We start from the raw sequence: 17,137 nt of genomic DNA, 5'->3' as shown, positions 1-17,137 counted from the left end.
CGGAAAAATACTGTATTTTATTTTGTTTATCAATTATCTCTATATGTATAAAAGTCGTGATTAATCACGAAAAGTCCGCCCAATCAACATTCCCTTGAGAAGAGGAGAATGTCCACAAGTCATTGCTTAAACGCGCAAACGTAAAAAAGTGCAGGAGAAGCTGCGGCAGCTTTACTGGCTGATTAGACGTAGATCACGCTGAGGGTTAAGTTACTAATTTATAAGGCCATAGTGACGCCAGTTTGGATGTATGGCATCCAACTGTGGGGGACAGCGAGCCCAAGCAATAGGAAAGTCATCCAGCTGGCCAAAAACGGAGCTCTCACGACGCTGTCTGGGGCTCATCCAGACAACGACAATGTGACTATCTACGCTCAACTGGGCATCCCTATAGTCAGCGCCGAAGTTAAAAGATAAAAGACATCCCAACACGTATGCCACTAATTTGCTGGATAACAGCACCACCACCAGAAGACTTAAAAGGAAGCATCAACTGGATATACCAAATTAATTTTTTTTAGAATCATAACTTGTATTTCTTGAATTTCTTTTATCAAGGTTCACACACAAAATTTAATTATTGTCCCTGCTTGTGGACAGAGAGAGGGGCATAGGATACTTTTAATCCCGTTCGTCAGCATGTCCAGTGTTAGTCATTCTATTCCTCCGTAATGGCTCCGTCTATTTTTCATCTCCCTAAATGTTAAGAGTGGGATTTAAAAATGATTTAAATTATACCTCGTTATACCTCTTATACTCATTCGTTCGCGAACGTCGGCGAGTGCAGACGTGCTTTCTTTTTGTCTTCTTATCGTGCAACGAAAATTAAACAAAAACTAAGCATAGTGCAGTGCAAGCTCTAAACAAAAATACACAGTGGGCGAAAAGACGCTTAGTGCGATGAACTTCGTACTTTTTGTGTAAATAAAAAATAAGAAAATCAAAAAAATTAAGCTATGAGTGAATTCGACACTCATACGGTGCTCCAACGTCAGCAAGACGAGCGTCGACTCTCTTTGCTACGTAACAACGCATACCACTCATTTGTGTCAACACAAGACAACGCGACCGCAAACCCAACAAAAAATAACCAACCGCGATCAATAACCCCAACCCCGAGTAATGAACTCTATCCAACATCGCAAGGCAGGGCGCGTTCTTGCTCTCCTGCGCTCTCGTTGGATAAAACCCCATACCCTTCCCTCATGCCTGCCTGCATAGCCACGGTCACCAGTACAGTGACGTCATTAGCAACTGCAACGGCAACTATTACAACAACTACAATGGTATCGACTGCTCGCGCAATACCATCTACCGTAATATCGGAAACTGCTGTGCAAGCAAATAATGCAGCACCTTACACCAGCGTGCCCCTTTCAAAACAACGTTCGGCCGTACAGACTGGTATGGATCGCTACATAAAAATAAAACGAAAGCTTAGCCCGCAGAACTCTAGACTTGGTAACTCTGCTAAAATAACTCGAGGCACCTCAAAACAATCTACAATAGAGAAGCCCATAGAAGCAAACAGATTTGCTATTTTGGCAGATAAATCCGATGATACACCTCCTGAAGTCATCGTAGGGGACAACAAAAAGCCTACGCCGCCGCCGATTTACATCCGTGAGAAAAGTTCGAATGCTCTCGTAAACTCGATACTGAATCTAATAGGACCAGACAATTTCCACATCACCCATTAACAAAGGGAAATATTCATGAAACTAAAGTTCAGACAAATACGGAAGCAAACTACAGAATTTTGTCGAAGTATTTAAACGACAATAATAAAAACTTCTACACGTACCAATTAAAAAGCATTAAGGGCCAGCAAGTAGTACTAAAAGGTATCGAGCCGGAAGTAACACCAGATGAAGTTACAAGAGCACTGATGGAGAAAGGTTTTAATGTAAAAAATGTTATTAACATTTTGAATAGAGAAAGAAAGCCTCAACCTCTTTTCAAGGTAGAACTTGAACCCGAAACCAAATCCAAACCTCTGATAAAAAACGAAGTGCATCCAATCTTTACTCTCCAGTTCCTACTACACCGCAGAATTACGGTAGAGGAGCCGCATAAAAGAAATGGACCGGTGCAGTGTAATAATTGTCAGGAATATGGCTACACAAGGTCTTATTGCACGCTTCGCCCAGTATGCCTTGCTTGTGGAGATCTTCATGAATCTCACAAATGACCAAAAATTAAGAGGATCCCAGCAGCAAAAAGTGCGGAAACTGTGGAGGCAACTATACGGCTAACTACAGGGGCTGTCCAGTCTACAAGGAACTGAAAAGTCGTACACACCAAAGAGTGACCACTGCTCACTCACATACACCACCTATGAAATCTACACGTAATGTCTTCCCCCCTTCAGCTTTTAAATCTTTAGCCAATAATGAGGTCACCGACAAATGCGCAAGCTATGCAACTGCTCTAAAATTGGGTCTTAAAAGTACCGCTCCCACCAATCCAAGATCATCAGTTTCCCCTCATCAACCAGAAGAACCGTCAACGAACAAACTTGAAACAATGATATGTAATCTTCAACAAAGTATGATGGAGTTCATGTCATTTATGCAGACAACTATGCAAGATCTTATCCGAAACCAGAACGTTTTGATTGAGCTGCTTGTTGCTCAAAAACAGACTAAATAATCAATGGCTCCACTCCGTATAGCACTGTGGAACGCCAACGGCGTCTCACAGCGCAAACTCGAGTTAACTCAGTTCCTTATTAATTACCATATCGATGTAATGCTACTCGCAGAAACTCATCTCACAAATAAATATAATTTTCAAATTCGAGGCTATCTATTCTACAACACGAATCACCCAGACGGGAAAGCTCATGGAGGCACTGGGATTCTGATTAGAAATCGCATCAAGCACTGCTTCCACAACAGCTTCGCCACTAACTTCATGCAAGCTACATCAATAGATGTGTAAATGGATTCCCGATCTTTAAAGCTTGCCGCCGTATACTGTCCTCCTCGGTTTACAATATCAGAATCCCAATTCATGGAATATTTCAACTCTCCGAGCGAACAATTTATAGCAGCAGGAGACTTCAATGCCAAGCACACGCACTGGGGATCTCGACTTGTGACTCCTAAGGGAAGGCAGTTGTACAATGCAATAATAATAACAAGCAACAAGCTAGACTGTGTGTCACCTGGGACACCTACATATTGGCCAACAGATCCTAGAAAACTGCCAGACTTGATAGATTTTGCAGTCACAAAAACATTCCTCTCAATCTGATAAGTGCCAACTCCTTACCAGATCTATTGTCTGATCACTCGCCTGTACTTCTTCATCTAAATCTACATCCAGTTGCGGTAGATAAACCATTTAGACTAACAACGAATAAAACCAATTGGCTTAAGTACAAAAAAAATATAAGCTCGCACATTGAGTTGAATCCACGTTTGAATGACGAAGCTGATATCAACTTATCCACAAACACTCTTGAATCCGTCTTGGTCGCAGCAGCTCGCGTATCAACTCCACAAACGCAAAATAGATACACGAACGTTGAAATAGAGCAGCTCGTTCTAGCAAAGCCACGATCACGGCGAGAATGGCAATCCAACAGATCACCATCCGCAAAACAAAGGCTAAAAGACGCTATAGAGAGGCTCTCAGCTGCACTTCGTCATGAAGAAGAAAGGTCCCAAAAACATTACATAGAACAGTTATCCCCAATGAGCTCCAAGTTCCCACTTTGGAAAGCACACTCATCTCTCTGCGCACAAATCGAATCTGCAATGCCAATAAGGACATCCACAGGCAACTGGGCTCGAAGCGACGAAGAAAGAGCCGTCAGATTTGCAGAGCATCTTCAAAATGTATTTCAGCCCAACACATCATCAAACGGGATCTCACTGCCAGAAACATCAGATATCGACACATCAACGTATGAACCTATTGTATTTAGGCCACATGAGTTACTCAAAATCATAAACGAACTCAACCCAAAAAAATCTCCAGGATGCGACCTAATATCTCCAAAAATGATTATTGAACTTCCTTTCTGTGCTGTTCGAGCTATTTGCCAGCTCTTCAATGCAATAACGAGACACGGACACTTTCCAGAGAGATGGAAAAAGTCGATCATTATAATGATACCAAAACCTGGCAAAGACCGCACAATCGCTTCATCATATAGACCAAATAGTTTACTAACGTGTCTATCAAAACTCTTTGAAAAATGCTTCTTGGCACACATTACCCCATATCTCAGAACACACAACAAAATCCCGATTCATCAATTAGGTTTTCGAGAAAAACACGGAACCATTGAGCAAGTCAACCGCATAACCTCAGAAATCCGAAATACATTCGAACAAAGGGAGTACTGCACTGCGATATTTCTGGACGTATCACAAGCTTTCGATCTGTCGAAAGTACTCTGGTATGGTTAGAAGGCCTAATGCACAAAATTATAGAAATGATCCCAACCAACACTCACAAACTTCTGAAGTCATACCTATACAACAGGAAATTCTCAGTAAGATGTAATTCATCCATGTTCAGCCTTGGACCAACACTCTACCTTATCTACACTGCGGACATCCCAACGAGCAGGAATCTAAGCACATCCACTTTTGCAGATGACACAGCGATCCTAAGCCGCGCGAGATGCCCCAAGCAAGCAACGGCGCAACTTGCTTTACACCTGGTGGCAGTGGAAAAATGGCTATCCGACTGGCGAATCAAAGTTAACGAACAAAAATGCAAACTCGTAACGTTCACTCTTAACAGGCAAGACTGGCCTCCACTTATTCTTAACAACACAGTGGTTCCGATAGCAAATGTAGTAACATATCTTGGCGTACACCTCGATAGACGGATTACCTGGCGCAGCCACATTGAAGCCAAAAGAACGCATTTAAAGCTCAAAGCCAACAGCCTCCACTGGCTTATCAATAGCCGCTCGCCCCTTAGCTTGGACTACAAGGTACTCCTATATAACACCGTCTTGAAACCAATCTGGATGTACGGCTCCCAGTTGTGGGGGAATGCCAGTAACAGCAGTGTGGATATAATGCAACGAACTCAATCAAAAATTCTCAGAACCATTACCGGGGCCCCATGGTACGTTCGGAATGAAAACATTCACCTTCAAATACCACTCGTCAGAAAAGAGATAGCACAAATCAAAACAAAGTACTACAACAGGCTATCAGTACATCCAAATCATCTCGCGAGAGCCCTCACGCGAGTTTCCAGCAGTTCTCGTCTTCGCCGCAACGACCTCCCGATCCAGCGCTAATTATTAGGACCACGTAGTCTCTATTCAGTTCAGAACAAATTGTTAGATATTGTATTATTTTAAGATTTGCAACCTTATTGTTAGACTCATAAAGAGTTTTCCAATAAAAACAAACTAAACGAAAAAAAAAAAAAATTATACCTCTCCGAAATAGCTGCACTTATAGTAATGAATACCAGTTCATTTATGTGTGTGTTATATGTCCCTGAAATAGGGCTCTGCCAACCACTGATGTACAGTCAGCAATGCCAAGAAAACGAAATTAGGCCAATTCATCGACCGGTCTATTCTAGAGCCGCGCGAGATAGAAGAGTACGAAGTTCAATCGAAGAAGATAATGAAATTGCGCGTGTGAGCATGGCGCAGTTACGTGAATCACAATCGAAAGAGGCACGAGATGAAGGTAATCAACGAAGACAACTGCAACGAAAAGAAACGCGCAGATTCAGAGCTAAAAGAAGAAGAATTGACCAACAAAGGCAACAAGTTAATCGAGCATTTACATTAGGGCAATTTCTTCGACTACCATTCCAGTACGAACCTGATGTTAAATATTCTGCTCATTCCAAAGTGATTATTGGTTCTTTGGAAAAAGAATGCCCTTATTGTCATGCACTCAAATTAAAAAATGAGCCAGTTGGGATGTGTTGCTCATCAGGAAAAGTACAACTTTACGCAGTTTACTGCTCGGTACAGATCCAGATTCTACCCTGTTCCTTGAAATAAATTCGTACATTCAATTTATGCTTCCAAATGCTCATTGCCCAATGAAATTGGCATCGCATTGGCCATTGTATCTTCTGACATTGCAGAAACTTTATTAGATGGAGGCAGAACAGCTCATTCAGCACGCTGCCGTAGAACATTCAAAATAATCCAGATGCAGTGTGCAACATGAAAAAGCAATCGTCTATGGTCATAGTGCTAAAACAATGTAAGGTAATTAATTGGGATGAATGCGCGCAAAATATCGCTTGAGGCATTGGATAGGACATTGAGGGATATAAAAAGCATTCATAAACTATTTGGCGGCTCTTTGTTCCTCCTCTCAGGTTATTTCAGACAAACTCGGCCCGTTATTCCACGTTCAAAGTACGCTGATTAAATTAATCCTAAAATCATCGCGACTGTGCCACAATGTTGAAAAAGTACAACTGAAGAAGAATATGCGCGTTCAAATGCAATTGTTCAATGCAATTATAAATGTGAAAAATAAACTGGACTATGTTTCCCTTGGAAGTCCCACATACTGACCAACAGACTCACGCAAGCTCCCAGACCTTGATTTTGCGGTGACAAAAAACATTCCTCGAAATCTAATAAGTGCCAAAGCAGTCTCGGACCTATCATCAGATATGTACTTCTAACGCTTCATCAAAGCCCAGAAATAACCGAACACCCCTTCAGCCTGACGACGCCAAAAATGAACTGGCTTAAATACAAAAAGTACGTGAGTGCCCACATAGAACTGGCCCCGGAGCTTAACATGGAATTGGACATCGACTACACTACGAGCGCCCTGGAAGATGTACTCATTGCTCTACCCCTCATGGGAAGGAAGTAGACCGAAAAAAATCAAAACCAGCCTTAAAACAGCGCCTCATGGAAGCAACCCGGTCACTCGACCAGGCTCTTCACCAACAGGAAGAAAATGAGGTACATCCAGAATCTCTCGCCAACAACCACAAAGTATCCCCTGTGGAGGGCCCACCCAAATCTTAGCGCCGCAATTAAAACGACCACCCGATAAGTAACTCTTCGGGATGCTGGGCTCGCAGCGACGAAGACCGAGCTGAAACATTCGTCACACATCTCCATCTCCGTGTCTTCCAGCCAAACCCAGCCTTAAATTCATTCCTCCTGCCAGTAATTCAGCCACAGTCCTTCCCTCAGCCAGCTGCACCTTCATTCCGGACAAACGAAATCGAAAAAGTCATAAGAGGGCTAAAACCAAAAAAGGCTCCCGGTGGTGACCTCTTGACGCCAAAGATGCTGATCGAACTTCCAAAATTCGCTATAGAGGTCGTCTGCAAGCTATTTAACGCCAATTTTGTCTATTTCTCAAAAAAAGTGGAAGAAATCCATCATTATAATGATACCGAAGCCTGGAAAAGACCACACAATTCCGTCAAGGAAGCGCACTCGGCCCGTGTCTATATGTTTTGTATACTGCTCTATCCTTAGTCGCTCCAGATGCCCACCACAGGCAACAGCCCAACTGGAAAGGTGACTGGCGCATTAAAATAAACGAACAAAAGTGTAAACGTATAAAGTTTACTCTTAACAGACAAACATGCCCTCCGCTTTCACTAAACGGTCAGCAGATCCCTCAAGCTAACGAAGTAACGTACCTTAACGTCCACCTTGATAGACGACTAACCTGGCGTAAACACATCGAATGCAAGAAGATGCACCTAAAACTGAACGCCAGCAGCCTCCACTGGATTATAAACTCACGATCGCCACTGTTCCTGAACTGCAAGTTAGTACTCTACAATTCAGTCCTAAAGCCAATCTGGACGTATGGCTCCCAGCTGTGGGCTGTTGCAAGAATTCATTGCAAGTGGGCATAACCAAGTTCCATAAATAGAGTGTCCAGTTTGCGTATAGTATTGATGTCGCGGGTGGCAATATCAATCGCTGTGAACTTATGACTGAGCCTTAGGACGGAAGGAGAGCTTGCGTCAATCTGCAGGGTTGAGCCAGTCCTTGCTGGACTCTCTCTCTTTATTGCTCACACAGAGTAAGGAACCAGTAGCGCGAGGCCCACTACATTTATCACAAACAGGGTCCAGGACACAGTAGTTTTTCGAGTGCCCAAAAATTTTACATTTTTAAAATTTAATCAATTCCTTTTTACGGGAAGCACGTTTGACAGTGACTCTGTATCTCCCAAGATTTGTTACTTTTAATGAAACTGCTACGTTTGCACTCTGCCTTATGTTGACATAAAACAAGTTTTGCCTAGTTTTAAAATTTATTGTGGCTTTGTTTTCATCATCGTTAACCTGTTTTTTCAATCTGTCTTTTTGGGGCAGTATATGTTAAGGACCTCGAGACCGTTGTCAGTATTGAATTCCTGTTCAACGTTTGATTTCGGTACATTTGAATGGATTCCTTTGAGAACTACTCTAAAGGCCTTGTCATCTTTTAGCTGATGGTGCCAAAATTGGCAGTTAAGCGATGTCAGTGTTTTTACAGCTGCCGTAAAAGCGGCAGATTGATCTGAATGGCGGGCGCGGATTTGGGATCTTTTATCTTCAGGGTCTGTACCAGCTATTTGTCTCATCTTCTCAAATTTATCGCTCTTATTGCTAGGCTGCGAGCGAACATATGACTCTTCCATTATATCACTTGACTTTATACTTATGACGTATAAAGGAAATGATATTCACAGTTCAAAATCAAATGTCCGCAAAATAAGTTGTGAACAACCTCTCACTTACGTTGGATTTCTCGACAATAGCAGCCACCAAAAAAAGCAGCCACAATGCAGTGGCCAAAAATAGTCTTCGTGTGCAAGGTGTACACACGATCGGTAACGGATTAATTGAGGTAATTATCGAACACACATCTTTACTCTACGAATGGTGGGGGCTGGAAATACTGAAAAATATTTATTAGCCAATATAAATACAAAAAGAAACAAGAAAGGAAAGCTAACTTCGGGCGGAGCCGAAGTTGGTATACCCTTGCAGCTCAAACTTCTATCTTTAAAAATACCAAAATTGGTATTTCTACCAAAAACCATTTCCGATCGTTCAGTTATATGGCAGCTATAAGATAAAGTCTGCCGATCGTTATGAAATTTTGTAGGTTGGATTAACTGACCAAAAATATAATCTGTACTAAGTTCCAGATTTCTATCTTCAAAAACACAAAAGTTGGGTCATTTCCGATCGTTCAGTTATATGGCAGCTATAAGATATAATTGGCCGATCCTTATGAAATTCGGCACTTCGTATTATTTTCTAGCTCTGAAAAACACAAAAGTTATACCATTTCCGATCAATCAGTTATGTGGCAGCTATAGGATATAGTCGGCCGTTCCCGGCCGTTCCGACATATATACTGCGTGCAAAGAAAAGAAGGGTGTGCGCAAAGTTTCAAGCTAGCTTCAAAACTGAGAGACAGACAGACAGACGGACAGACGGACATGCTCATATCAACTCAGGAGGTGATCCTGATCAACAAAATATATACTTTATAGGGTCGGAGATATCTCTAAATTATTTATAATATATAAATTATAATACACTTTGCAAGGGTATAAAAAAACTAGCCCTTCTAGAAAACATAAAACAAAAAAAACGTTTGCCGGGTTTGCTTGTTCGAAATATATTTGTTCAACCATTGAACAAGATTTTAGATAAAAATTCTAAGATAGGGGTTCAAGGATCGGACCCTCGTTAATATGAGATGAACAGCATGGTCTAAAACTGAGCTCCTGTAGCCAAAACAAAAGCATAAGTAGTACGCTTATTGCACTTAAGAAAGGGTCGCATAGCATGTCAGCGTGCAGTGCGTTGATAAGTAGTTTTAAATAGATTTAAGATTTTCATGTATCTTTCTTGTAAAATAATTGTAAAAAATAAAAACAGTTTTATAACGAAACTCACTGGAGTAAGATCTATGTATTTATTTGTGCTCCTCTTAATAAGTTACTTTTTGTTTCAATCAGAGTTATATATAGAGTATAACGGTACAAATTATATCAAATTAGAAAAAAAAACAAGAAAGTAAAGCTAACTTTGGGCGGAGCCGAAGTTGATATAATCTTGCAGTTAAAACCGGATATATATCGAAAAAATTGGACATTGTTGGCCGATCCTTATGAGAATATCATAATATAACCAATTTATAATAAAATGTATACAATAAAAATGTATACAATTTACAATAAAATGTAAAAAAAAAGTTCCAAGCTCCTATCTTCAAAAATTGCAAAGTTAGTATTTCTGCCAAAAACCATTTAATGCCGCCATGGACACAAAGTCAGGGATATACACAATCCCACGCAAAAAGGTACAAAGAAGCCACTAAACATTTTCTTTATTAACCTCGAGCCAGCCAAAAACAACAAGGAGGCCTTTCAAGTCAAGCGGCTATGCTGCACGGTAGTTACGGTTGAGCTACCAAAAAAATCGTCGTTCGACCGAGTCTGGCATCCCGGTCTACTATATAAATTAAAGACTGGCCTACCCCGACCATACTTCCAGTTCCTAAACTAGTTTTTGGGAGACCGTAAATTTGCGGTAAGATGCGGCGAGGCCATATCCGGTCTAAGAGAAGCTCACGCTGGTGTACCCCAAGGCAGCGTTCTTGGCCCGTTGATGTACAACGCTTACACGGCCGACCTCCCTGTTCTCCAGAGGCCAAACCTGCTCACAGCAACCTATTCAGACGACACCGCCTTCCTTACCACCGCCGATAGCGCCATGGGGGCAGCCGAAACCATGCAATTGCAGCTTGACTTGCTCAGCAACTGTCAAAAGCGTTGAAACATTGCCGTCAATAACGAGAAGTATACTGCCACCACATTTTCTCTCTGCAAAAGCAACTGCCCTCCAGTTAACCTCAACGGCTCCCCAATCCCACAGTAAGACAATCCCAAGTACCTTTGATTCACCCTAGACAGGAGGCTCACCTGGAGGCCCCATCTGATTAAGAAGAGGAAACAGGCTGATCAAAGACTTCGATCCTTTTACTGGCTCATGCTCAGATCGAAGCTGAGAACTTCCACGAAACTTCTTATTTACAAGGCCATAATAAGCCCAATCTGGACGTACGGCATACAGCTCTGGGGCACTGCGAGCAAGACAAACGTCGTGTGCAAGACAAAGAGCACTTCGAATCGCCACTGGGGCCTACGTCTATCATGACAATCGCACCATCCACGAGGTTCTCAATTTTCCTTGGGTCAAGGACGAGATCCAAAGCAAGCAGCGCTCGCTACATGCAGAGGCTTCATAATCACCCGAACCTGTTGGCCAGCTCCCTGCTGGAGAACAGCGAGCAGCCCAGAGGATTAAGAAGGACACACCCGCTGGACCTCCTCTTACTACTCTTACTATTTATTTCTACAATATTAATATGTAAAATTATCTATAAGTAAAGTTCATTTGACAACATTTAATGGTTGTCCTTAAAGGACAGTTTTAAATAAACGTTATCCTGCTATTACAAACAAAATCTAAAAAAATTCCCAAACTTCTTCAAGAACTCCAAAGTTGGTATTTCTACCAAGAACCATTTCCGATCGTTCAGTTATATGGCAGCAATAGGATATAGTCGGCCGATCCTTATGAAATTTGGCATGTCGTAATGTTTTGCCAAAAATGCCTCATGTCAAGTTTGAGCTCTCTAACTCTAAAAACACCAAAGTTATACAATTTCCGATAAATCAGTTAAATGGCAGCTATAGGATATAGTCGGCCGATCTCTCTAACTCTGAAAACACAAAAGTTATACCATTTCCGATCAATCAGTTTAATGGCAGCTATAGGATATAGTCAGCCAATCCGGGCCGTTCCCACTTATATATATACTGCGTGGAAAGGAAAGAAGGGTGTGTGCAAAGTTTCAAGACGATAGCTTTAAAACTAAGAGACTAGTTTGCGTAGAAACAGACAGACGGACATGCTCATATCAACTCAGGAGGTGATCCTGATAAAGAATATATATACTTTATTGGGTCCGAAATGTCTCCTTTACTTCGTTGCACACTTTTGGACAAAATTATAATACCCTCTGCAAGCTTATTAAAAAAAGGTTTGAAAATTCTATCTTCTATCTTCAAAAATGCAAATTTTGGTATTTTCACCAATTAATTACAATAAAATATCTAAAAAAAAGTCACAAGCTTCTATCTTTAAAAATACCAAAATTGGTATTTCTACCAAAAACAATTTCCGATCGTTCAGTTATATGGTAGCTATAAGATATAGTCGACGGATCCGTATGAAATTTGGTAGGTCGGATTAACTGACAAAAAAAATACTTTATACTAAGTTCTAGCTTTCTATTTTTAAAAACACGAAAGTTGGGTCATTTCCGATCGTTCAGTTATATGGCAGCTATAGGATATATTCGGCCGATGCAAGCCGTTCCGACTTATATACTGCGTGGAAACGGAAAGAAGGGTGTGTGCAAAAGTTTCATTATTTAATTGCTACATGGCTTTTATTAAATTATTAATTAATTAATAATTATTAATCTCTTAAGGGTGTGTGCAAAATTTTAAGTCAATCGGTTTAAAACAGAGACACTAGCTCGGGTAGAAACAGACAGACACCCGTTCCGACTTATATACTGCGTGCAAAGGAAAGAGGGATGTGTGCAAAGTAATAAGTCAATACGTTTAAAACTAAGACACTTAATAATTTTATTAACACATTTCTATACACAAAAACATTTGTCGAGTATGTTGAAAACGCTAAAGACAGATCGGTAATAATCACATTTGTAAATGAAAAGACTACACTATTGGCCAAATTTAAACAAAAAGCTTAAGAAGTTTATCATAAGTTGCAAAAGTCAAAAACACCCCGTAGAAATTCCTATCGGTGAAGCACCTATTTCAGAAGGAAAAGGGGAATGGTTGCATCTTGACATATGTATATTATGCCCAAAATCTTGTATTTATTACTTGCATAGATTCGTATTTAAAATACTTAGCAGTAAAATAAATTCCTAATAAACTCAATATAGGAAAAAAAAGTTTCAGAAATTTTAAAACAATTTTTAATGGCCAAAATATTGATGACAGATAACAAACCCATTTTTTTTTAAATTTCACTAAACAACGTTTAATAAAATCCTTTGAACAAAGAAATTAGAAGATGCAAATTTATGTTCAATCGCATTGTGACCCACATAGTCTCGTTCTCACTTAGGAATAAGGTCTTACATCGTGTTTCCTTTATGGAATACATCACTGCTTATTTAAGAAATATACACATTTTATAGTATCCGAATATATTTTATCAAATTATTCGGAACTCTCATTCGATCATATTAACATACTACATCCTTTTATTCAAATTAAACAAACGCAAATATACGCACATCGAATGGAAGAAGTTGCACCAAAAACTGAAAGCCAGCAGCCTCCACTGGATCATAAACTCACGATCGCCACTGTACCTGGACTACAAGTTTTTACTATACAATATTATATAGTACCTAGACTACAAAAACATCCACCGGGATCTGGGCATCCTTGCAGTGACAGACAAAATCCAAAAGCAAAAAGAGTCCTACAAAGAAAAACGGTCTTCGCACTCAAATTTCCTCGCTCGGGGATTGACTTGGGTTTCTAGCGGATCCCGCCTGCGACGCAACGACCTCCCAACCCAGCAATCGTTTTTTAGGGCCGTCTGACTCTGTACCAGTCAATGTACCAGTTTACCAATTAAAAAAAAATACCAATTTAAAAAAAAATATGAATATATAATATAAATATATAAACATATGAGTTTGACTTTGAAGTGAGTTTTTGTAGATCGAAATTTTTGTATAAGTTAACACAATCACCCGCTGCAAATTTAAGTTAAAATCTGATATATAATAATATAACATATTTGAACATATAGTCGTAAGACCCGACCGCAATGAACTTGGGTAGTAGTAAGACGAGCTTTAGAGATAAGAAGTTCTTATTAAGAACATTTCGGTACTTTGTTTTCGTTAATAGATTTAGCATTACAGATAAGAACATTTTCTGTACAGTCAGTCGATATTTGGAGATCACATGCGCCGGTCGTCACCGGTCATCAATAAAATCTCAACTCACAAAACCCACGTGGATAATTATTATATAATTAATCGGGCACGCTAGACAGCGGACCGAATAAATAAAACCTATTAACAAACATAAACTAAAGCATCTTAATTTATATATCTATTAGTAAATACCTGGTGTATGCGGGTATAGTTTCACTTCCGTTTGTTGTTTTTAAAAAATTTAATATCATATTCCAATTTTTATCGTCATAGTTAACTGGAAAAGGTCCAATCTCCTCTGGATTTGCAATAATAAAATTGTTTTTATCAGGCATGTTAGAGATGGAAATTTGTTTTTCTCCTTTCAACCAAAAGTATGAGTAGTTACTTGTATTTTGCATAGAATCTTGTCGCATATATGGAATAGGGATCAACCATGCCATTTCATCTTGTTTCGGTACATCATGAGGTCTCTCCCTAAGGTATACTTTTTGATTTATAATCGCTGTTCCTGCTTTGTAATCTCTTGTAATAGTGATAAGTGGAAGTCGGCCTTTTTGTACCCAAGAATCAGCAATATCTATTATACTAAGATTACCTTTCATTGTGTCATCAATTTTTGATTGCTTAGATAGTGCGTTCCAAAAGTCACGCTCATTATAGGTTTTGTATTTGTAATCACAAATAAAATTTCTAATTCCTTGTTTGAAGCTCGATTTACCTATAGTATATTTAATCATTCGTATAATAAGTTCTATTTTAAAAGAATTGGATTCTTGTTTCATTCCTGTGATACGTGAATATGGGTATCTTTTACTTAATTCATAATATAATGAGTAAAGAATGGTCATCGGATATTTTCCATTGAATTCAATGCCACCATCTATCTACACAAAAAAAGGAAATTTAAGCAATAATTATTATTTTTTATTATTTTACTTACATTTATAACTATCTCTGTTGCTAAAAAACTTATGAGAGCTTTGTTTAGAGGTTCAATACTCCACCAACTTGGAGTTAACCATATACCAATCCAATGATGTATAATTTCTTTGGAAATTTGGAAGAACCCGTTATTGGCAAATTCCGACTCCCTTCAAAAACAAATGTAAGTTTTTAAATTTAAGTTTAAGGGATTATTTACCTTCCAATTAATATGCCCCAACTGCTTATATATGGAATCGTTGGTAATTCGGGTATGATGAATACATCAATTTTAGATGACGGTAGAGGAACGTCAAAAACATCATTAATTGATTTTAGAATGATTGTTAATCGTGATTGTACATTCTGCAAATAAAACAAATTTTATTTAAAAAAAAATAAAATTTACATGAAACTTTATAAACCATTAAGGTGTATGATTAATACAATAAAAAGAGAAAAACAAGAAAGGAAAGCTAAATCCGGATATATATCACAAACATCCGATAAAGTTGGTCGATGCTTATGAGAATATCATAATAAAACCAATTAATTACAATAAAAAAATCTAAAACAAAGTCCCAAACTTCTATCTTCAAAAATACCAAAGTTGGGACCGTTCCGACGGGAGAAACAGACAGACGGACAACAAAGGGGGTGATCCTGAATATATAGAATATATATATATCAAGAATATATATACTTTATAGGTTTGGAGATGTCTCCTTCACACTTTTGAACGAAACAGAAGTCACTTTGAACAGTCAAAGTTGAAAACGGAACCAAGGATTTGGTAGCATGCCATTGGATCATTGGAAAGATCACTTCATCATTAAAAAGACAGAGCATCTACGCGTCTGCACTACAAATCTTTAACGATCTGCCACTGGCAGATTCACAATTTAGCACAAGCGGCTTAATCGATATTCTTTTGGGCAGCGAGCATGCTTGAAGGGCTACTACTGGAAAAATGATGTAGGACAACAAAGCCAAGCTGATTGCTATTTCGTCATTTTTTGCATGGGTGATCACATCCTTGTTTTCGCAAATTCATAGACACTCTTCAAAAATCTCTCCAGTGGTTCAAAATTTCAAATCTCCAGTGGTTCAAAATTTCCAAAGTGGGGAATTTCTACTTGGCACATCATCCTAAATTGGGTCGGAAGCTCAGCGTAGTTTAATATGGCGACGTCAAAGGTAAGAAGTTAAGCAAAACACTCTCGATCGACAAATACGATTTTCAGCGGACATAGTCAGAATGATTCGTCCAATTGATCGATTGATTTCAAATGATTCCAATTTTGTCACGGTGACGATGATATGTATATCATGTGCACCATTCTTAGCAGTTCGAGACTGGAGCAACAGGCTGCTGACCACCAGTAAAAGTTTCCAATAACAGAAAAAATCTTGATGGAAGACTTCTTTCTGAATGACGCACCCAAAGGTGAGAATGACCTGCTGCGCAATTGGACGAGCTCGTGAAATTGATGTCCTGTACTAGAGCTTGGAAAATGGGTATGGAATACCAAATGCATTGAATTATCGGTAAAGGTTCTTTGCATTGGTACCCTAAAAAGAACACATTATCGTCCTAAAGAGTCCTACCTGCATCAAGAGGCAAATGCTGTCGAATATCACGCGCATATTCGACATGCCAATCGTAGTCCAATTCAAAGTACTGTTTCAGCAACTCTAGGTGTTGAAGTCGAATTGGGACGACGAACTACCGAAAAAATTAGACGACAAGTGGCTCAGCTAATTTGGACAGCCTTCTCGAAACCCTTATGCTCGTTTTATACAGATAGCCACTATCTTTCACCAGCCCATTTTGGACGACCATTTTTCGACGATTCCGGAGGCGGATCTTAGCCATTGGCTTATACTGCCAACTTCATATTTTTTTTGTACCCATTAGCAATAATGCAAATTTTCATCAGTTTTAATTAGACAGCGAAACCATCAAGAACACTAAAACTATTCAGTCCACTTAAAGGCTCTACGCATTAAGGATTTCTTCCGCTCACATTTTAACTAACCTATAAAGTTTAAGGGGACCTTCACCTGAATTTTTTTGAAAAAATCGATTTTTTTTTTTACATAAAATGAAAGTTCTATATGTCTAGAATATATGTACCTATAAAGTTTAAGGGGACCTTCACCTGAATTTTTTTGAAAAAATCGATTTTTTTTTTTACATAAAATGAAAGTTCTATA

General features: G+C 39.3%; 1 protein-coding gene across 6 annotated transcripts in view; it reads right to left on the bottom strand.

Annotated features, from left to right (window-relative positions):
* LOC108119101 (aminopeptidase N) overlaps positions 1–17,137 on the bottom strand; it is a 408,837-nt gene that overhangs the window by 133,943 nt on the left and 257,757 nt on the right. For 5 of the 6 annotated variants that reach the window (XM_070280361.1, XM_070280363.1, XM_070280362.1 and 2 more), the window contains 3 exons: positions 15,141–15,286; positions 14,940–15,090; positions 14,189–14,883 (listed from right to left, as the gene is read on the bottom strand). In XM_070280361.1, the coding sequence (XP_070136462.1) occupies positions 14,189–14,883; positions 14,940–15,090; positions 15,141–15,286 (992 nt within the window). Of the gene's footprint in view, positions 1–14,188; positions 14,884–14,939; positions 15,091–15,140; positions 15,287–17,137 lie in introns of those variants that run through there. The other variant, XM_070280366.1, reaches the window with a different exon arrangement.

Source organism: Drosophila bipectinata, chromosome 3L, assembly GCF_030179905.1.
Source record: "Drosophila bipectinata strain 14024-0381.07 chromosome 3L, DbipHiC1v2, whole genome shotgun sequence".
Taxonomy (NCBI): domain Eukaryota; kingdom Metazoa; phylum Arthropoda; class Insecta; order Diptera; family Drosophilidae; genus Drosophila; species Drosophila bipectinata.
The sequence above is the reverse complement of the archived record's forward strand: the minus strand, read 5'-3'. Positions and strand labels throughout refer to the sequence as shown.